The 20788-nt window shown below is 47.4% G+C and overlaps 10 protein-coding genes across 10 annotated transcripts; 8 read left to right on the forward strand and 2 right to left on the reverse strand.

Moving 5' to 3' along the window:
• Positions 1-38: 38 nt before the first annotated feature.
• On the forward strand, positions 39-538 carry HD556DRAFT_1438609 (uncharacterized protein; the record flags this gene model as incomplete). Its single annotated transcript, XM_041305860.1, has 2 exons — positions 39-89; positions 137-538. 2 exons carry the CDS (start codon positions 39-41, stop codon positions 536-538), a joined length of 453 nt encoding a protein of 150 aa, XP_041165059.1.
• Positions 539-1013: 475 nt separating this feature from the next.
• Positions 1014-2755, forward strand: HD556DRAFT_891576 (metal-dependent protein hydrolase). Its single transcript, XM_041311964.1, has 9 exons — positions 1014-1078; positions 1138-1198; positions 1249-1336; positions 1389-1560; positions 1609-1696; positions 1743-1895; positions 1944-2117; positions 2168-2408; positions 2467-2755. The coding sequence occupies exons 2-9, from the start codon at positions 1187-1189 to the stop codon at positions 2520-2522; spliced, it is 984 nt and encodes a 327-aa protein (XP_041165060.1). The 5' UTR covers positions 1014-1078; positions 1138-1186; the 3' UTR covers positions 2523-2755.
• Positions 2756-2987: 232 nt separating this feature from the next.
• Positions 2988-3640, forward strand: HD556DRAFT_1228736 (uncharacterized protein; the record flags this gene model as incomplete). The annotated part of the gene is made up of 3 exons (XM_041297249.1): positions 2988-3130; positions 3185-3326; positions 3377-3640. The coding sequence occupies 3 exons, from the start codon at positions 2988-2990 to the stop codon at positions 3638-3640; spliced, it is 549 nt and encodes a 182-aa protein (XP_041165061.1).
• A 214-nt stretch (positions 3641-3854) lies between these two features.
• HD556DRAFT_891181 (major facilitator superfamily domain-containing protein) lies at positions 3855-6395 on the forward strand. Its single transcript, XM_041311961.1, has 8 exons — positions 3855-4270; positions 4328-4518; positions 4565-5048; positions 5095-5154; positions 5217-5310; positions 5358-5529; positions 5579-5652; positions 5709-6395. The coding sequence occupies exons 1-8, from the start codon at positions 4068-4070 to the stop codon at positions 6225-6227; spliced, it is 1797 nt and encodes a 598-aa protein (XP_041165062.1). The 5' UTR covers positions 3855-4067; the 3' UTR covers positions 6228-6395.
• HD556DRAFT_891300 (uncharacterized protein) lies at positions 6261-8092 on the reverse strand. The gene is made up of 8 exons (XM_041311963.1): positions 7743-8092; positions 7554-7692; positions 7246-7501; positions 7144-7197; positions 7011-7095; positions 6828-6955; positions 6659-6776; positions 6261-6605 (listed from the first exon to the last, which is right to left on the reverse strand). Exons 1-8 carry the CDS (start codon positions 7942-7944, stop codon positions 6295-6297), a joined length of 1293 nt encoding a protein of 430 aa, XP_041165063.1. The 5' UTR covers positions 7945-8092; the 3' UTR covers positions 6261-6294.
• Positions 8093-8159: 67 nt separating this feature from the next.
• HD556DRAFT_1338590 (ribosomal protein L15e) lies at positions 8160-9394 on the forward strand. The gene is made up of 6 exons (XM_041301995.1): positions 8160-8226; positions 8387-8471; positions 8529-8683; positions 8735-8925; positions 8981-9067; positions 9118-9394. The coding sequence occupies exons 2-6, from the start codon at positions 8395-8397 to the stop codon at positions 9211-9213; spliced, it is 606 nt and encodes a 201-aa protein (XP_041165064.1). The 5' UTR covers positions 8160-8226; positions 8387-8394; the 3' UTR covers positions 9214-9394.
• Positions 9395-9400: 6 nt separating this feature from the next.
• HD556DRAFT_1338600 (glycoside hydrolase family 16 protein) lies at positions 9401-11614 on the forward strand. Its single transcript, XM_041301996.1, has 14 exons — positions 9401-9864; positions 9918-9953; positions 10014-10025; positions 10078-10194; positions 10246-10322; positions 10375-10393; positions 10444-10471; positions 10519-10591; positions 10639-10682; positions 10732-10891; positions 10946-11086; positions 11136-11150; positions 11204-11286; positions 11337-11614. Exons 1-14 carry the CDS (start codon positions 9638-9640, stop codon positions 11493-11495), a joined length of 1191 nt encoding a protein of 396 aa, XP_041165065.1. The 5' UTR covers positions 9401-9637; the 3' UTR covers positions 11496-11614.
• HD556DRAFT_1338612 (sure-like protein) lies at positions 11615-13185 on the reverse strand. The gene is made up of 8 exons (XM_041301997.1): positions 13079-13185; positions 12945-13017; positions 12840-12887; positions 12729-12788; positions 12594-12670; positions 12476-12538; positions 12380-12413; positions 11615-12322 (listed from the first exon to the last, which is right to left on the reverse strand). Exons 1-8 carry the CDS (start codon positions 13100-13102, stop codon positions 11673-11675), a joined length of 1029 nt encoding a protein of 342 aa, XP_041165066.1. The 5' UTR covers positions 13103-13185; the 3' UTR covers positions 11615-11672.
• On the forward strand, positions 13186-17655 carry HD556DRAFT_1338617 (ras guanine nucleotide exchange factor domain-containing protein). Its single transcript, XM_041301998.1, has 12 exons — positions 13186-14283; positions 14335-14485; positions 14543-14707; positions 14758-14961; positions 15019-15448; positions 15503-15573; positions 15631-15772; positions 15830-16379; positions 16432-16532; positions 16589-16888; positions 16940-17162; positions 17213-17655. Exons 1-12 carry the CDS (start codon positions 13480-13482, stop codon positions 17357-17359), a joined length of 3288 nt encoding a protein of 1095 aa, XP_041165067.1. The 5' UTR covers positions 13186-13479; the 3' UTR covers positions 17360-17655.
• A 16-nt stretch (positions 17656-17671) lies between these two features.
• Positions 17672-20618, forward strand: HD556DRAFT_1338621 (DEAD-domain-containing protein). Its single transcript, XM_041301999.1, has 8 exons — positions 17672-17977; positions 18027-18708; positions 18760-19289; positions 19343-19524; positions 19583-19769; positions 19825-19945; positions 20003-20079; positions 20128-20618. Exons 1-8 carry the CDS (start codon positions 17786-17788, stop codon positions 20464-20466), a joined length of 2310 nt encoding a protein of 769 aa, XP_041165068.1. The 5' UTR covers positions 17672-17785; the 3' UTR covers positions 20467-20618.
• Positions 20619-20788: the final 170 nt, after the last annotated feature.

A 20788-nucleotide genomic window follows, 5' to 3' on the forward strand; every position in this document is an offset into this window, starting at 1 on the left:
CTCTCACCCGCAACCATCGTCGCTCTCGTCCTTCAGCGATGTATCTACTTTCTTTTCTTCTGGCTTTACCTTTGCTCTCACTTGCCCAGGTTCGTAGTTACTTCTCGTTTTCCTGTCAAGCTCACCCCAGCGTCAGTCATCGCAGAGTGTTCAGCTCTCAACTTCCACCACAGTGGAAGAGACTCTCGGCTCGAATCGCCAAACTAGCACAGTAACACAGATCACAGTTTTCACTATCACTCCCGCTCCCACAGCGTCCGGCACAGTTTCTGCCTCTGGCAACTCTTCTTCAGCAATAACTAGCGGCACCAACAACGGGACCACCACATCAATCGCCTCTAGCAATTTACCCACTGCAGCGTCTACCATTGCTGGAGCAGATGGCGGTCCCAACGGTGCCCCAAGTCCAGGAGCATCAGCGTCAGGTGGAATATACGGCCCTCCAGATGGCTATATTGCAGGCGCACAAGCTTTGCGCAGTACAAACATTCTCGGAGCTGTCGTCTTTCTCGCCGGAGGAGCATTGGTTTTGCTTTAGAGGATAAAACGGTTTCAAAACTGCACGCTGTTCGTATGTTTATATATCCGCATGACGTGACCCTGGCACACTGCCAAACATACTCAAGATATTTCATCTAGCTCTCTTCAAGCTCTCTTTATTGAACATGGACAAACCAGTTTGCTTTTAGGGTTTGCTAATGGAACTGTACTTTTGCATATATCGCATATATCCTCGCATGCCTACCGTTCATTGACACTTTATTATATCTGGACTGTCTTGGACCGAGTACAGTACTAGCATACTGTAATGAGACCTGGTCTTTTGACTAATTCTAGACGGGACGATTATATGGTGCCGAAATCGAGTTACGTATCAGTATGCAGTATCTCAGTATGCTCTCTGCTCACTGAGTAATAAGAATTCGAGATTTCGACGAGCGCTTGATTTTGCGTAAGCATGTCAATATTAATCGAATCATTGGATTTCGGATAACCGATCTGAGTGTTCTTCACTCGCACCTACTGTCCATCTCAAAGAGACACTTTTATGACCTTGGTAAACAAGGTCATCCCTAGCGTACGTTCGTCGACCATTACTTTGGCCTACCTATTTCGCCTGGATCGCAAGCTGAGTAGCAGGACAGTTATTATATCACAAACAGGGCCCGCTACCAAAAAGCAGAGAATGGATATCAAGGTTCGTTCGATCACTTGCATGATGTATCCTCATCTCTAGCGCCTGGATAGACCATAGGTACTCATAATGGCACCTTCCATTGCGATGAAGCACTGGCAGTCTTTCTTTTGCGTCAGACGGACGCCTACAAAGATGCAAGTGAGTGTATCAGGTTTTTCATCAGTGCTCACCTTCATAAGTGATTATCAAGGTCTAAAACGTACAAGGGACCCAGCTGTCCTCGATGGTTGCGACATAGTAGTTGATGTGGGAGCTATATACGATGAAAGCAAACGCCGATTCGATCACCATCAACGTGGTTTTACGGAGGTGTTCGGTCATGGCTTTGGCACTAAACTGTCATCTGCAGGTCTCATCTACAAGTATGGAACTTTCAGATTCTTCTTGAGGTGCCTAACACCTTCATAAAGGCATTTTGGAAAGGAAGTCGTTGCCAGTGCGGCAGGGCTGGAACCGAGCGACAAGAAAGTTGACACACTATGGTTAAAAATGTACAAGGTATGCAGTCGCTCAGGGAGAAACACATCTTTCCAACTATCTGCAGGAGTTTATTGAGGCTCTGGATGCAATTGACAATGGGATTTCGCAATACTCTTCCCAAGAACAACCGAAATACCGCAACCGCACCGATCTATCGAGTAGAGTTGGATGGCTTAATCCTTGTTGGAATGAGTCTACAGAGTCTGAGAAAGTGGATGTGAGTGCCTGCGTCTTTACTTGTGACACACCTCGCTGAACTGTCTAGGCCCTGTTCTTGAAAGCTTCGCAGCTGGCTGGGGGTGAGTTCCTCGGCAGGCTTGACTACTATGCCAATGCGTGGTTGCCTGCACGAAATTTGGTATTGGCTGGGCTCTCATCGCGCCAGAATATCGATGCCAGCGGAAAGATCATATTATTTGAGCAATTTGCTCCATGGAAGGTTATATTGTTGTCGATCACGACCTTTCACTAGATTCTGACATCTGACAGGAGCATTTGTTTGAACTTGAGGCTGAACAGGGTGTCTCCGAAGATGAACTTCCATTTTATGTGATATACCCTGACGAGACTGGGGGAAACTGGCGTATTCAGGCGGTCCCTGTCTCTCCTGAGAGCTTTGACAGTCGAAAGGCGCTTCCGGAGAAGTGGAGAGGCGTGCGTGATGATGAGCTGTCAAAAGTAAGCGGTGTCGACGGATGCATATTCGTGCACGCATCAGGGTTTATTGGAGGTAGGTGAAGCATCAGTGGTGCAGCTGCATCGGAGCTGATCTCTGGTATCTGTTTCAGGGAACAAGACGAAAGAAGGCGCTTTGAACCTAGCAAAATTGGCACTTAAGATGTAATCGATCTCGCTTTCAAGGAATCTCCACGATCTCGGTAGTCCATTTTTATATGTCCCGCGAGTTTAAATTGCCGTTATACAAGGTAGCTGATATGTAGACCAGATGAAATGTTCTTTGGTGAAAAGAGCGGAGACCATTTAGTGTTCGAAACAGCGTCCGATCTACGTAATTAGAGTTGCCGTCGGCGTGTCGGTGAGATTTCTTTCCGTGTTACAATTAACTTGCTGCAGACACGTTTTCAACCAGAGCCTACCCGAATAAGATGTGTGGTATTTGAACACATCCGGCAATACTCGCCCTCGTGTTCTTCGCATGTCTCGCAGCTGCGTGGGGGCCACGAATGGAACGCGCGCAAAGGTTCAGGGTGGTCACTATTAGTTTGGTCTGCCCTTCTCACTTCCAACCCGTATTTTGCTATCTAGAAGCTTTGACTCTCTTTTTTTTTTTCTTTGACACCGTTGAACGATGCCTTACATCAAAGCCCATTACCACCCTTTCCTTTTCATCCTCATCACTATGTGTGCTATGGCTGAGCTGGGTCTCACTGCATACCTTATCAGCGTTGGAAATGAGAGTCGTAATTGGCCTAGCGCTCGTTATCATTCACTGTAAGTCTGCTTTCTACCTCGAAAGGGAGTCCTGCTAACGTAGGATGCATTCAGCTTAATACTTTTCGAATTCAACGCCGTGTGGACCACGTTATTCGGGGCAGCTTATATGCTGTGGATTGTTGATGGTGCTGTGCACTTTCTTGCCAGCATAGCAAGTTCCATCATCTGGCTTGCTATCACTTCGGCACTTTGGGTAAGACATCTTATGGTATAAAACACCCACAGTTTAATCCGGGTGGACAGGGCGCTGCAGCTGGCATGATGCATAACACGCGGACTGGGGGCAACTGTAATTGGATACTCAATAGCTCCCCGTCTGTTAACGGGGTCTTGCCATGCGATTCGCCGCAGGAGCTGAGTGTATCCAGCTGTCGAGAAACGCTAACAGTCGAAGCAGTCGGCTGGGTACTATTTGTACTCTGCGTCCTCACACTCTTTGCGACATGCATGTGGGTACGAACGAGCAAGCGAGGATATGTGAGTGCAGAGTATAAGCCGGGGATGTGACAGGTTGATGATCGGTGCCGTCCTTACCAGAACTCGAGCTTTTATGTCTAGGAGATTGGTTGTAAAGCAGGAAGTGGATTTTGGAGGTAGCTCGAAATAGTGTGCGGTGTGGTGTTAATTGGGATTTATGCCCGGGCTACTAATGCGTCTGGTATGCTCATAAGTTATCGAGTCAGTCTAAGCGATTGATAAAATTTTCGGTTACGTTAAAGTACATCCACGGATAAGCTATGCGTTGGCCCATGGAGCTCATAGACTACAAACAACAATCCAGGTCCTTTGGTCTGATCGAGACGTGTGGGCTAACTTCAGAATCATACGTGCTGAGACTGATACTTGCAGAGGGAACGTGGAGTCAGAGTTAAGGTTACGTCATCCAAGTTTATCAGATAAGAGCGTCGGCAATCTAACGTACAACTTTCACAAAATGACCCAGCGACCTCAAAGCAGAGAACTTTACATCTCGATTCCAAGTCGTAGCTACACAGAACCACATATAAACTCTACCTCAACCAGGCAGCGTGATGAGGAACTTGTAGAGAGGGGGGATGCTATCTCTTCAACGAGGGCGTCCATTGTTCGGATGTTGGCTTTACTGTGCGCATGTTCTCTCAGCGTCGGTAGTCACTAGTGCGTTTTCTTCCATTCTTCCATTCCCTCTACCATTTACTGTTCCCCATTTAACAGCGCATCATATACACTAGGGCCACTGAAATCTCGACTTGCGCGAGAGATTAACACATCCAACACGGAATTTAGTCTGTTGATTTCTGCATTCAGTTTAAACAGTACATGGACACCTCTAGTCGGGGGCCTGATGGCGAGTAAACTTGGTACAACGCTCACTAGTATCATTGCTACTGGTGTCATATTTGTTGGTAAGTAGTATTTTTTCATGCTACACACTTTCTCATCCCTTTCTAGGCCAGGTTTTACTACTGGTTGGCGACATAAAAGGAGATGTTCGGTTGATGGTATTTGGGCTGTTCGTGTTCGGATTTGGAGTCAGTCCTCTTGCTGTTGTGCAGGAGTCCATTATCGTGCGATTCTTCAAATCACACGGGCTCGGTGTCTCAATGGCACTGGGTCTTGTAGCCGGCAAATTGGCGTCATTTATTTCAGCGCGAACTTCCCTCCCTCTTGCGGAGCGTTTTGGGCGTCACGCACCGTTCTACGCGTCCACATTCCTAGCTGCTCTTTCCCTTCTCATCAACCTGGTCTACATGGCATCCTCGAAGTGGCTTATACGGGGTTCTGGCACCGTCTTACTAGAGGCTTCCGAGATACGAAGTGAGGCGAGGCGCCGCTCCCTGTACGATCTCTCCGAGGCGCAGGCACTGGAAAAAGTTGCAAAAAAACGCCACATCAGGTTCAAAGATATTCCAAAGCTTGGAGATATCTTCTGGGCGTGCGTAACAAAACTAGAACCCACGACTTGTGCTGACCTTTCGCAGTTATATAGGGCTAAACATCCTCTGTGGCACTATATGGGCCCCTTTCACCCATTTGGCAGCGTGAGTCTGCATACTATCAGGATATCTTTCGTGACTCATGACGTTCTTTGTGCGACCTTTAGCAACATTTTTGAAAAGAGATATGGATTGACGGAGCACACTGCCAGTACACAAGCTTCCTACCTTCTGGTTGGGAGCATACTCTTGTATCCCGTCGTAAGTGCATTCATATTGCTCTATAATCTTGACCAACACCAAGTCAGACCGGATTCATGGTAGATCGGATGAAGCACCCACAAGCTGTACTTCGCATGTTCACGCTGTCATCTGTATTGACGTTGTTTGGATATGCATGGCTTGTTCTTCCACCAGCGTGGACGGGAACACCTTCCCCTGCAGTTGCCGCCTTTGCGATTGGCATTGGCTTCTCCCCTTGTGAGTCAGTATTGCAATATTTAATCAGCATTCATTCGACATGTTTTAGTACTCCTTGTGGTCTTGGTTCCTCAGCTGGTCCCGTTCAAGTTTGTATCAACTACTCTCGGCGTGCACAAAAGTGTAAATCGTTTATTCAGTCCAGTGTCCTTATCTGAGCTATGAGCTTGATGTTTCAGATGGAACAAACAGGCGCGACAATTTTCCAAACGATAGCTGGCCTTGTTTTGGACGGTGATCAACGAGTCAAAAAAGGCGGTCAGTACACAACTCAGCAGTTGTTGAACGTGTTTTTCGCTTTCAATGTTTTGCAACTACTGGGCATCATCGGTCTATCGCATCTTGATAGTCGGCGGAGGCAGGCAGCAGAGACTATTGAGAACACAGTCGGGGATGAAGAACGTGAATCAGAAGAGTCGACCTTCACCGGGGGCGAAGGAGATATCCTGGCTTCAGAAATCGGACCGTTGTGTTCTCAAGATCCAAGAAAGCCTCTACTTGGTCGCCGGCACAGAGCAGATTCCGGGGCCAGTTGTTTCCCTTCTTCTTGTCCTCCTCAAGGGGTTTGTGGACACTCAGAGATAAGGAGGGGTCGTATTTTTGTGTGTCTTTGCGCTATGATTATTGGCAGCGCTTGGATACTGTTTTTGAGCACTGCGTGGCTGAGGCTCCGCTCGGGACAAGAAAGAGATTTATAATAGTCCACGTGGCTAGTGTTTAGATACTTTGTTATCAGGAGTACGATTCTTCCAGCGTCATGAGCCACTATCTACGCGCACTCATTAACCAGTGTCCACAAGGCACCCCGACAGTTTCATCCGAGGTGTCTGATGTCGCAGAGTCATCAAGAAGATCAGGGAGTAGTGTGACGGTCGTTGCGAAAGTTGGAGATGGGAAACTCTCATTTTCGGTACGCTTGGCGGGTAATTTTTTCCTCCACGACTCTATCATTTCCCAGGTGAGGGTCGGATCCTTCGACTTTTTATAGAGAACATCTGGACCGTATGGATCCTCCACTCCCCTATCTGAAACATCAAGCGCTACCGCGCCTGCAGCTCCAGCCGAGGACGCCGGTTCTGCTCAATATGTCAGTCCAACCGATGACGACACAAAGTATCATATATCTCACCATCACTCGTGCCGCTCCAATTCGATAAGGAGGGAGCGATTTCCAGCACTTTTTCCGGTTTAGCGATCGGTAGCTCGGATTCATCGTCTGAGAGGATATTGTGAATAGGTTCCGCGACCTGTTAAATGGTTTAGCTCGGTCATTTTTAATGATGATATTCAATGCCAACCTCCACCGGTTGTACAAAACCACCAGGGGCACGGAGAGCCGAGCTGAGCCAATATAGCAACGCATGCATAACGGTCGGAGAACGTGATTGTGCGTCTATAACGGGGGAAACGAACGCTGTCGTCCAACCTGTAAAGTTATGAAAATTTTTCTTTCCCTGATTTAGCTTGAGGGAAGATCTTACCGCGTGAAAACATACCAAAAGCCCACTGCTGGTATGAAGTCAGAATGAAGAAGGGGGTTTGATTATGAGCGCAGGTGTCCCATAACTGAAGGATCGCTTCAGAGTCTGGGAAATGTGCAATATGTACACTTACCTTCCCCCAAAGGCGCTCCTTTCCACGTAATGGGCGCTTAGTACCTTCAGGAAGCTACCAAATATGTTCCGTATTCACGGCTCAAGGGTTCTAAGTACGTACCGATCTGAGCTGAGTGAATTGCCGCATGAATTCGTCGGTCATTATCCAAGGAGGTTGGCAGGCGACAACTACAGACAAATCATGTATATCAGGGTGATCTTGGTTGACATCCGTCCAGTGAAATGTCTTGAAATTTTCGTCATCGCAGCCGTGATCATCAAGCATCGCAAAGCCCCAATCTTTCGTTGCAGGAAACATGATATGAAAAACTCGTTGAACTGTTTGGAGGGGGAAATTGTCCAACCAATCACACACTCTGATGATAACAAGGTTAAATAACCTCGTGTTTCAGATAATTATTTACATACCGATTGATATCCGAGGCTGCAGGAAGCAACAGTTCCGGAACATTGAATCTATGCGAAGAGCGTACTGTAAACCGTTCGCCTGTTTTGCGGTCCTCATCGTACAGACAGAGCGAGCGATTTGGCACATGCTCCTCGATCCCTGCAGATAGTACATTAGCTCGCGAAGCTTGGTGTCAACAGCAAACATACAATTATTAACAAGTTCATCAAACGTGGAATCCAGGAAAACTATGTTAGCAAGGTTGCGACGTCGTCGGCGAACAGTAAGTGTGATTCTACGGCTCTTGTGCCCTTGGTGAGACATCAACTCTCGTTTGTGCATGAGCTTCAGCCGGGGTAGAACAGCGTCCTTAAGGTAGCCTTGCAAGTCGTCTGTAGCTCTGTAAGCCATATTGACCTCACAGCGAATATACGTGGGGGGAATGTTGGTATTGCTCCTTGAGGATAGCAAACATTATATATATATAACCTCGATACGGGTTGGAGTAATACAACAATATTAACAACAACAAGATGCACATGAGGAAACAAGGAATTGCATGGGTCGCTAAGTACGATGCCTAAATGAGGCAGGCTGCTGGCATAATCCGATGCACAACGGCAATAGCCGAGAACCCTCCTCCAGTCGTCAAACAAGACGTTGTAGTCGTACCCGAGTCAAGACCCTCAAGAGGTATGTTTCCGTATCGTTATCGTATGCAGCTATGCTAGAAAGGGTCTACGTTGCTGTCAGAAACTCTAGTTTGGAGAAATCTAAATGGAAATCGATGGATGCTTTCGTCTTGATTGGATGTATGTTGATCTGCCGAGTCACTAACCATCTTGCATTGCAGCCTGCAACATGGGCGCATACAAATACATCAGCGAGTTGTACAGAAAAAAGCAGTCTGACGTGCTGCGTTTTCTTCTCCGTGTTCGGTGAGTCCTGATGCTTGTGATATACTAACGATGAAAGTTGCTGATCTCGTACTCTAGATGCTGGGAGTACCGCCAATTGAAAGTCGTTCATCGTGCATCTCGTCCTTCTCGTCCTGACAAGGCTCGTCGGTTGGGATACAAGGCCAAGCAGGGCTACGTTATCTACCGTATTCGTGTCCGTCGCGGTAACCGCAAAAAGCCAGTTCCAAAGGGTAGGCTCCTGACCGACGTGCCTTTCGATATAATCTGAATTTATCTTTTAGGTGCCACCAATGGCAAGCCCGTCCGTCAGGGTGTCAACCACTTGAAGCCCCAGCGCAGTCTCAGGAGTACCGCCGAGGAACGTGTTGGAAGGCGTTGTGGAAACCTGCGAGTTCTGAACTCATACTGGGTAAACCAGGACGGCGTTTACAAGTATTTCGAAGTCATTCTTGTGGATCCTAACCACAAAGCTGTAAGCCCGAGGTTTCCTCTGTTTGTTATGTTTACGAGGACGCATTATGGTGTAGATTCGCCGGGATCCCCGTATCAACTGGATTACCAAGCCAGTGCACAAACGCCGCGAAGCTCGTGGTCTCACCAGCGTTGGGAAACAGGTTTGTTCATTATCCATGGCCCTCAGGATTTTTCTGATATTTTGTTGCAGAACAGGGGATTGGGCAAGGGCCATCGTCACAACCACGCTCCTGCTCGTTCAACCTGGAAGAAGCACAACACACTGTCTCTTCGTCGTTACCGATGATTTACTTGCATATTTTCTGTTGTTCTTCCATTATGTTACTTCATACTTGCTATGCTTTGTATGACCATGAAGTTTCACCAAAAAGATATCATGTGCTCCTACATTTTGTAAAGGAACTTTTAGGTTGTGAGCTCCATAATAAGCACAGCAATGGCAAACCGGCATCTCACCAATTCTCACGGAATGTCAGACGGTCATCCATGCGTTTATCGTGATTGCGGAACAATTTTTTTAGTCACATTCGCCTCGTGCCCACCATGAGAGCCAACTGCGGTAATTCATTTCGGCCGTCAGCGCTTCAGCATCTACAAATTTATTAGAGCTACGCTAATGGCAACTTCCAATGTTATTGTGTTCGGACGGTCTAGTCACCGCACCATAAATCCCAGTTCATTTTCTTTGGATTATATTCCTCCTTCCGAACATGCTCAAACTTCAACATGCAATTATTTGCCTATTATGCGGATATCTTTCTGAGACCATGGCCTTTCCAAGCATTCTCAGTGACATTGATTGGAAGGCCGGAGTTGAGTTACTGGGCAACTTTGAATGGCCAAAGACCACATTACCGACGAAGAGAGAAACCGCGCCCAATGGATCTACTATACTGTGGATTATTCAAGATACCTACGAGGGCAGTACTTTTTTCGAGTAAGTGTGTCGTCCAGATCACCCAATCGCTACTGGTAACTGATGGGCTGCAGTACATTTAACTTCTACACTGGTGCAGATCCCACAAAGTAATGTTTGCTTTTCCATCCAATTTTCGGGGTACTTAACACTCAGTGATAATTGTTTAGTGGTTTGGTGACGTGCGTGTCTATTCGTTGCACGGGATTCTTTCATTCTTACAATTTGAAATAGTTTTGTTGACCAACAAGCGGCATTCAACGACGGCTTAGCATCAATAACCTCCGACAACAAGGTCATCATGCGGGGCGATAATACAACTAAGCTAGCATATGGGGTCAACAGAAACAGGTAAATAAACTCCAGTGCGCTGAGTGCACCGAGATTAATTTAACCTCTTAGTGTCCGCATAGCAAGTCAGGCTGAGTACAATATGGGTCTCTTTATACTGGATCTAGACATGGCTCCATGGGGTTGCGGTGGGACAGCTTTCTTTCAGTGTACTGATGTCATTTAATTATTTTGATCAAGGTGTTTGGCCTGCATTCTGGCAAGTAATACCACGCAAAGGTTGGATGATGAGTCTGACGATGTGGCTAGGACGCTTGGGAGTGGGACATGGCCATATGTAAGCTTGAAATACCTTGCATTTTCACTCAATAATCTCTATTAAAGAACGGTGAAATAGACATCATCGAGGGTGTACACGACAACGAACACAACCAAGTCACCTGGCATACCGCTCCCGGTAAGCGAATTACTAGCTACTTGTTCCGTAACTCACGTAATTCTCAGGTTGCAACTTAACCCAGAATACCAACTTCACTGGGACGATTGTGGTGTGTCTTATCTTAGCATGAACGAGAGGTGGTGGGCTAATTGTTAAAGCAAACGAACGACACGGATAACCTTCAATGCAATGCGTTCATCAATAACAACGCAGGGTGTGGTGTGACAGAATGGAGTCAGGCTTCATATGGCCCATTATTCGATGAAGCTAATGGCGGCGTCTTTGCTATGAATTGGGACGAAAACGGCATCGCAGTTTGTAAGTTCGTGAACCTCGTAGCACCGTGAGACTCTAGACTGTTTCACCCCACAGGGTCATTTTACCGGGCAACTGTTCCACTGGACATTACACAGGGACGACCAGATCCATCTAATTGGGGTGAACCTGTTGCTGCACTGTCCACCCAGTCGTGTAATATCACTAACTACTTCGCAAATCACTCGATTGTATTTGGTGAGTATTTTGATGAAATTCAGATCCTCATTGCTCACCAACAATGCAGACATCACGTTTTGTGGTGAGACTTCATTACTGAGGTGCATTTTGAAGCAATTTATCAAGACTAACCAGGTGACTGGGCCGGCAACTCTTACGCTACATCGAATTGTCCTGGCACCTGCGAGGACATACTGATGGATCCGGCTAATTTTGTTGTGAGATTCTATTGATTTCTTGCATTAATTTATCTCAACTGATCCCATAGAACGCCTCTTGGATCATCAACTCACTCAGTGTCTACAAGCAGTCTTGGTTGGACATTAGCAACGCGTCGAGCGCAATCCGAACACATCCAATCATGAACTTGAAGACTGGTTGGATTATCTCTACAGTAATATTCTTACACGTGCTTGTCTCGCTTTGAGATGCTGGCTGTCCAAGCAAAGGCATGGGAAACTATTATATCACGAGCTACTGTGGACGATCAGAGGAACACACTAGTGACACCACGAGGGCATGTCAATAGATCTTGCACCCTTAACATTTGCCTTAGAATTCGCTTGCATTGGTCATATGAGTGATATCAAAGGGCTACAGTACTCTAAAGTTTCAAGATCCTCAGAGATTCTGGCCCTATTGCCGCAGGGTCATGATCTACATGTGCAAAACATGCCCGTAGTGGAGTAACGCTCGCGTGGCCTTTAGCGATGGCCCAGCCATCCGAGCCAACTGGGAGGGAACCGAGCGAAGGTGTGATAAGGGGTTGGATATCAGGGGAGAATTTAAACACTAGCGTTGCAGGTTCATCTCTCGATACATCGCCTTCTACATCGCCTCCAGGTTCACTTTGTTGTGCAGGATACTGTCTCACCACGTCCTGGCCCTTGTTGGGGACGTCCCTCGTTGTGCTCGTAGCTCCAGGAGTCAATATTGCTTTAAAAAGTCGCCCGTATGAGTTACGCCACATGTGCGTCCAATGGACATCTATGCCCTCGGGGTTAAGCAGCTCCATTATCATGGGGACATTCACGTTATACATGTCGATTTCTCCGTTGCGCATTCCACCAACGTCTTTACCCCAATTGTTCCATAGGTATTGGATGATCTGCCCCGAAAGGATATTTGCGGGTCCAAAAAGTTCGTTTGGGGTGGTATGGAGGACAGTGCCGTATGAAATCGCGACGGAACGGATCTGAGATAGCGCCGACGACATTGCAGCACCGATGGTTCCAGACGACAGGGCTAAAGCAGCTGGTAATCATGATTTGTTCGTGGAATGTTCAAACATAACGAAGAGAAAACACAGACCAGAGGAATTTCTGCCGAGGTTTGGTCCCGAGATCTTACATAGCAATTTGAATTAGACTTCGAGATTTATCACAAAGAGCAGCTGAAGGTACTGACCACAAGGTCGATTGTTCCGGGATAAAGGTTATGAAGCGCGATGTTGGTACAGGTCGCGGGGGTCTACGGAGCATACGCCATAAGATAAGCTCGCAACAAGAATAGAAATCTTACATACACCATCCAGCAGTACCCACTCGGCCACTTCACCCTCACTTAAAGGACGCGAAGCTGACGATACCTCTCCCATTCCATCTTCAACAGACTTTCAATTAAGTATGGTGTATTTCTCATCGCATACTAGTACACTCACCGGGTTCCTTCGGGTAGTAATATCTTCCTCTCGTGATTTCCTGAATGTGAAACGCTTTCCCTGCAAGAGGTGCGTCAGCACGAGAGCTCGGACAGGAGTGTTTAGACTCGCCAATCCACGATTTCTGAGAGCTTGGCACGACTACCTTCACATCCCATCCTGGTTACATGTTAAACACAAGCGTCTTCATGCATGCAGGGTTCACTGAAAGCTTACTGAGGTTTGTAGTGAGATGTCGATAAAGGCCATAGATGTATGGAGATTGGGGACCTGGAGGGCCGTCATCATTCTTTGGCATGACATAGGTTATAGTTAGTGAAGGATCTTGAAAAGGAAGAATGAACACTTACGACGAGTAAAACTCTGGGAGACATTAGCTAGTATATCAGAGGAATGGTAATGAATGACCCTTGTTGTCACCAGCGACGGCGATGGTGATGAGCGCCTGTGTGTAAGATGATCATCGATTCCCATAATTAAAAACTGTCCACCATCTTGAACCACGCAACTTCTTCTGTCTCTTCGTTTTCGCTTCTGCTCCTGCCAGCCCTTCTTCGACGTCGGCCACAGCGATACCAGGCGACACCTTTAATCGAGGCTAATTCTTTAAGGGCTAGGCTCAAGGCTAGGCTGAGCCATTGTTATTTCCACTTAGACGTTGGCTCTACTCTCTACTGAGGCTTGCTCGAGCCGCCGTGTTCATGATTCACTAGTTCGCTGGTGATTCCATACCTCTCGACGACTACCAGACATGACTACGCCAATGACGAACACAAGCCATTGTTTACCCGCCATACCATCCCTCCCACCAATTCAGATGCCCGGCGACACCGATAAAAATACTTACCTTGACCTGGGACATGATCCAATTGCACCTGTGTCTGCATCGTCCACATCCCCCAAGGCTTCTTTTTCCTCTACTTCATCTACTCTTGTTGTTCCTCGTAACACTCCTTTCGATACAGGCTGCTCTGGATTTTCATTCTCGACTTCAACCGACCCTTCGTCCCAATCCTTGCGCAAATCAGTCTCTGTTGACTCATTTGTTGGTTACGATAGGGAAACGTCACAGAGAACAAGCGGTTCACGAGCGAATAGAGGCACCACTTACTCCACTTTCGAGGCATCTAGGACACATAAACAGGACGGTCTATTGCACAGCGAGCCCATTCTTTCTCAACCGTCTATTCGCAGTCGCGGTGCGAGTGTGAGTACGATGAGTCGGAGTCATGTTTCCGGAATAGAGCACGAGCGGGAGGCCGAGATTTTGCAGCGGCGGAAGCGACCAAGTGAAGGCAGACGGGGCTCTGTGAAGGGCAAAGATCACCCTCGAACAGCTCCCCGTCCAGGCGATCTAAATCTCCCTCCACGCATGCCGGTTCAGGCTATTGACGATACCCGCCGCTTGCATTCAACAACATCGCTCAGTTCACTGTCTGTATGTAATCCTGCGCTAGCCAGTCTTACGTCAGGGCGCGCAAGGAGTGACAGCCTTGGCTTGCCAACCACTACCGCTTCAGGTAGAAATCTATCGATTGATACTCTTCAGCCCTCTGTGAGCACCCGCCACACCCATTGAGCTCAATTTCTGATGTTGCGTGCCCAGTTTTTGTCCAAAGAGATAGCCATCGCAGTAGTCGGGTTTTCCGGTTGTGGCAAGTCGACATTCATCTCGGAGGACGCTAAAGCACACGGGGCATCGGATGTTGAGGCACTATTTGCGTCGCCGGGAACTTTTCCTCCCACTCCTTTCCGTTGTAAGTTCATATTCAATACATTACCCATCTTGTTCTATCTGACTGCAATCTCTCAAGACACACGTCGCTTTGACCGGGCGATACCACGCGATTTTTCAATGGTAATCTATGAGTTAGACATTGAAAAGGTCCTGCCCGAAAATCTTCCACCTGTCAGTGGGGTTGTCGTGTGTTACGATGCTGCCAACAAGGCTTCATTTTCTCCTGTGGAAGAGTTCATCCGTATGTTGCATTTTTCGTTTTCGTCGTTTTTTATCAATCATCTTTGAAAGGGCGGATACAACCGTTGAAGCTTTCAACCATAGCGGTGGCCTTGAAGACAGACTTGGATGTCGTTGTCGATCCGCAGGAGTCTTTGAACTTGTTGAAAAATTACCATGTTGGTCTAGTGCAGGTTGATCACTTGGGAGAAGCAGAAAGGGCTAGGATAAAGAAAGTGTTCAATTGGTTGACGTTATCTATTTTGCCAGGTCCTCGTGAGTCTACAGAGTGGTATATGAGTGTGGTGTTAAACCCTGTCGTTGACATTTCAGATGCTGATCTCCGAAATCCCGCATCACCAGATGCTCGCCACTCACCAATTACTTGGGAAGCCCGAGCATCAGTATCATCAACTACATCCACCGTTTCTTCTTCCACAGCTTCTACGCAAACCATGTCCCAAGACCAGGGTGGCTCGTTGCGACACTCACCCACTTCTACACTCCCATCATCTCCACCGCCAATCGCCATCTCTCCAACACGCGCCCGGTCAACTCCAGATCTCCTCTCGACCCATGAGATGTCAAAATCACGAGAGTCGTCTGAGCGAAAGTTATCGAATGCTCGCAGTGTCACAAGCTTTGTTGGGTCATCAAGCGTAAATTCCTCGTCGTTCGGCTCCTTCATTTCTGGGAGAGATCTTTCATTAAGTGTTACTGAGAACGGTCATTTTGATCACCCTGCGAGCAAGGAGAAGGAACCGTGGGTTGTCTGCAATCATTCGAATTAAGGCTACTAACTTTCTGATTTACTTAGTCGCTCAGGACAATACGCAACCCTGGAGGAATTACTTGATAAATTATTATTTCTTGCTGTCAGCGGTGATGGTAGGCTTGCCCTTTTTTGACCTGTTGGCACTACATGATTCACAGCATCGATTGTAGATCCAACATTTATCTCGCATTTCCTTCTTACATATCGAAGATTTGCAAGTCCTCGCAGTATTCTGTTGGCTATGCAGAAGCGAATGCGACAACTCGACAATTCAACTGGCGATCCGATGTTTGCGAGCTACGCACAGATGAGGTATCATAATCTTGCGACCTGAAAAGTCATCGTCCTAACTTACCGGTTGATTTGAAGAATATGCCACCTACTTGAAACCTGGATCCAGACGTATCCACAAGACTTCGCTGTTCCGGGGGCCCCTGGCGCCTTACACGCCCTGGTGAGGTCGATCGTCGGGAAGACATACCTCCTACATTACGGTTCCGATTTCCTCCCTTTCCTCTCACATCTTCCCAACATCATAGATACGGATGCGGCCTGGGCGCTCAAGTCCGAAAATCCTGTGGATGAGAGCGAGGATCCATACAGCATATCAGATGGAGAGGAGGAACCACTGGTTGTTGAGACTGAACCATCCTCTACGAGCCGTTCGTCGGTGGCTCGCTCGAACGACAACCTCCCCAGTGCAGCGAGCGTCAGGGAACGCAAGTCAAGCTTGCCGCTTAGCGCGAAGATATTTATACCAGTGAATTCGAGTCACGGCCAAGGAGATGTTCAAGATATGTCTTCGAAGGATCTCCTGATCAAGCTAAGGAGTAATGCCCAGACTCTGGCTAGCTTTGATTGCTCCGCGATCGCGGAAGAGATCACGCGAGTGGAAGCGAAGCTATTCATGGATATCGAGGTTAGCATTGATCACTACCGCGATTACCGTGATCATGACGACTTTTTTGCAGCCACGGCACTGGTTGCAATATACCCTCATGCCCGGACGCAAAGACCCTGAGTTGGACTCAATATCTCGATTCAATGCTATCTCCAATCACCTTGCCGATTGGTAAGTCGCCGTGGGTGGGTGGTGCCAATGATAAAGATAATTAATGGTTTCTCCAGGGTGGTATCCCTCATACTATGTCACGATAAACCGAGGAACCGCGCAAGGCAGATAGAGCGATTCGTGGATATCGCGCACGAGCTCCGCGCATTAAACAATTACTCAGCGCTGCGTGCTTTCGTCGCTGGAATCAATAGCTCCACTTTCCAGGGCGATGAAACCATGGAGATTTTCAAAAACAAGACTCCAGATCACTACAAGAATCTCTTGTCTTGGGATGTTCTTCTTCAACATCGCGGAGCTCATCAGGCTTATCGCATGGCGCTCAAAAACACCAAAGGCGCTTGTATACCAGCGCTGTAAGTGCGGTGACTTTCATTACAAATAGCTTGATATTTACCTCTTATTAGGGAAGTCCATATGTCCGACCTGATCCGTGCCCACGAAGGAAACCCCAATGTCAATCTGGATGATCCTACAAAAATTCATTGGGGAAAATTTAATATGTTTGGTCGGTTTATTCAAACCACCACCCACTGCCAGATACAGTGCCAAACAAATCCGGATTATTGCTTACCATCGCGAGATCGAATACTGAAGGTCATATTTAACGAATATGTCATGTCGGAAGATGTACGTCTTGGTTCGAAAACTCTTACCCTCCCTTAATTGACCCTACGTAGATGCAAACATCTCGAATGGCACCTCTTCCAGACTCAGATTTAGTTGAAGAACCCTTCCGCTCCACGCTGCCTCGAACAATGTCACGCGAACATTCAACATCCTCCCAGAGAGACACAACAATTCTTCGCAGAATACTGCAACGGTGAAAACAGCCCCCAGCATGTATCAGGATTATCCTTTTTGTATCTGCAGTTTGTTTCTATTCATCTGTCGCTCTCAGAGATCCCATTTGTTTGATACCCCGTCCCTGTACGTATCATATTTGTTGTTATTCGGCAAATGTACCCTTTCATGTTCAAGTTACGTCGCTACTTCACACTCATCCCATAGGCACAGTAGTAAATCTTAGCATCCATCGAACCAGTCGAAGAATATGTTGCACCTATGACCAATTGATATGTGTAATGCTCTGCAGTCAAACTGCTGCAAAATTTTGGATCGAGCACGTGACATTTTAGTGCTAGGCCAGATCTTCATAACACAACTGCTCGTAGTATCGCTCTCTGAGGAACTTTAGCCTGCTGAAACTCGTTTGGACTCTGTCGGTTGGTCGCACTACATTATATCTAGCCATGGACTTCGTAATGACCATCGAATCTGACGATGAATCACCACCTCAACGCAGAAGCAGCAAGAAGCAGCAAGTGGATGATGCCGCCCACCTGGACCCCGATTTCCAGTTTGATGTCGTTGGCGATCCCTACACCGATTTTTTAGAGTTTGGAACGCAGCAGGAGGACATTGTGAAGAAGGTCTCTAAGCCGGTGAGTATCACTGCTACACACAGTAGTCAGTCACTGAATTGGCACATAGGATCCCGTCTCAGTAGATGAAATCATCGAAAGACGCAAACTCAAGACTCTCTCAAAAAGAAAACGCGAGCCAGAGACTGAGGATGAAGCTGAGGACGGTATGGAGGAAAGTGATGCTAGCGGTGCGGAGGACTTCCCTGAAACGGATGGTTCGGGCGACGAAGATGACCCCCTTGCCAGTTCCGGCGAGGAAAATGACGAAAGCGCTGAGTCCGTATCTGAGGAGGACGAGGAGCAGGGTAATAATGTTGATATGGAATCAAATTCTTCGGATGAATCAGAAGAAGAGACTCAAGTCGAAAAGGATCGCAAAGAAGCATTCTTTGACTCGGAGGCAGCACCTACGGAGCATCATGCATCTTTTTTGACTATGAATCTTTCCCGTCCAATTCACAAGGCGTTGGCCAATCTCGGGTTTACTTCACCGACACCCATTCAAGCCGCGACCATCCCTGTTGCTTTGCTGGGCAAAGATGTTGTCGGAAATGCTGTCACAGGCTCTGGAAAAACTGCTGCATTTACGATCCCTATGCTGGAACGGCTGCTATATCGAGAAAAGGGGAAGCATGCAGCGGCAACTCGGTGTCTGGTGCTGGTCCCGACAAGAGAATTAGCTGTGCAATGTTATGAGGTCGGTTCTAAACTTGCAGCACACACTGACATTCGCTTTTGCCTCGTCGTTGGTTTGTTCCCTTCAAATTCCACAGCGGCCTGTTCTCATGTAAAACATCTAGGTGGACTTTCCCTCAAATCGCAAGAAGCAACTCTGAGGACTCGCCCAGACGTCGTCATTGCAACTCCTGGACGGCTTATCGATCACTTGCGTAATTCCCCTTCTTTCGCGCTCGATGCACTGGACGTTCTTGTTCTTGACGAAGCGGACCGCATGCTTTCGGATGGATTTGCAGACGAGTTAGCCGAAATCATCAAAGCATGTCCTGTTTCCCGTCAGACAATGCTGTTTTCCGCTACAATGACTGACACTGTCGATGAACTGGTGAAGATGTCTTTGAACAAGCCTGTACGACTGTTCGTAGACCCAAAACGAACCACGGCTCGAGGCCTTACTCAAGAATTTGTTCGTGTGCGAACGGAGAAGGACGCAGACCGGACTGCCCTGCTTGTATCTTTATGCAAGAGGACATTCAGACAGCGCGTTATCATATTCTACAAGAGCAAGAAGCTAGCACACCAGATGCGCATTGTTTTTGGTCTTCTTGATATGAAGGCCGAGGAATTGCATGGCGACCTCACTCAAGAACAGGTTAGACAGCACTTGTCCACTCTCTTACATGTCAGACATTGATTCTGGGATAGCGTCTCAAAGCTTTACAGCTATTTCGCGATTCACAAGTAGATTATTTGATGGCGACTGATCTTGCTTCTCGTGGGTTAGATATCAAGGGCATCGAAACAGTCATCAATTACGACATGCCTAACACATTGTCGCAATACCTTCACCGAGTAGGTCGGACGGCCCGCGCAGGCAAGTCTGGTCGGTAAGCTTCAATTTTTTGACCCGTTTCCGTTGATCGTGTGTTTTGATCATCATTGTAGCTCTGTTACTCTAGTAGGAGAAGGAGACAGGAAAATGCTCAAAGCAGCCATCAAGCACAGTGCGGGAGAAGATAATGTTCGCCATCGGGTTGTCCCTGCTGATATTTTTCCCAAATGGGTCAAGAGGGTAGAGGCTCTAAGAGATGAGGTCGCAACAATTCTTAACGAAGAGAAAGAGGAGAAGCAGGTAACTTGGGTCGTTGAATATCATTCCAACCGCTTTTATTCATACATTATACTAGATCCGACAGGCGGAAATGGAACTCAAGAAGGGACAAAATATGATCGAGCATCAAGATGAGATTTTCTCTCGGCCTGCTCGAACCTGGTTTCAGAGCGAAAAGGAGAAGGCAAAGGCAGTTGGTGGGTGAACATTTATAAGGTTTGCGATCAGCAAGAGCTTTACGCCGTTTTTTCTAGCCACGAGCAAACAGCAGCATGAGAGTGGAATGGCACTCGCGCAAAAAGGGAAACGTAAGGCTATTGACGAGCCCAAGGTAGGTTTGTTGCATCATTCACAACTCCTCTTTGAACTATCCCTTCAGCCAAAAAGAGATAAGTTTGCTGGTCTGACCAGGAAGGCAAAACGACGGAAGATGGCATTAGAAGCCGACAAGGAATTGGGTGAGGCGGGTGCTGTGAACGCTGCCATTCGTTCCGCAAAGAAAGCTGCTCGTCCCGCCAAGATTGGGATTCCAGACCACCGAAACGGACCTGTTTCAAAAAGAAGGAAGACGAAAAAGGGGGTATCGAGAACTGGTGGTAATACATTTGACAGGGATTTATCATCGAAGGCAGCAAGGGGTGAAGGGGTTCATGCGAAGAAGGGAGACGCAATCGGCGGGATGGGCAAGCGCAAAGGGGGAAAACGGAGGGACAAATAGCAACTTGTTTAATCGCCCAAAATTGGTTGGCGTACATTATGAGGCTAGACCACGTGGTCAAATGTCTACATACAAGTTCCTGTGTTGAGCATTTCGTGCTCTGCTTTCAGGCACCTACAGTATAAAGTTCAAAGTAGCAAAACTTTTTTTATTCTATTTAGTTATGAAGATTACTGAGACTAAAGTTCATCAGGGACGCAACCTTGTCATCCTGCTGTGGCAAGTAGATAGTGAAATCGAAGCGGTGTATTTGCAGCCTCCATAATAAATCTGGATGTAACCGTAGTAGGCTCTGCAGCGAGCGGCCCTGCGCAAACAGTAC

This window comes from Suillus plorans (assembly GCF_016647745.1).
Source record: "Suillus plorans strain S12 chromosome Unknown HD556scaffold_7, whole genome shotgun sequence".
NCBI lineage: Eukaryota > Fungi > Basidiomycota > Agaricomycetes > Boletales > Suillaceae > Suillus > Suillus plorans.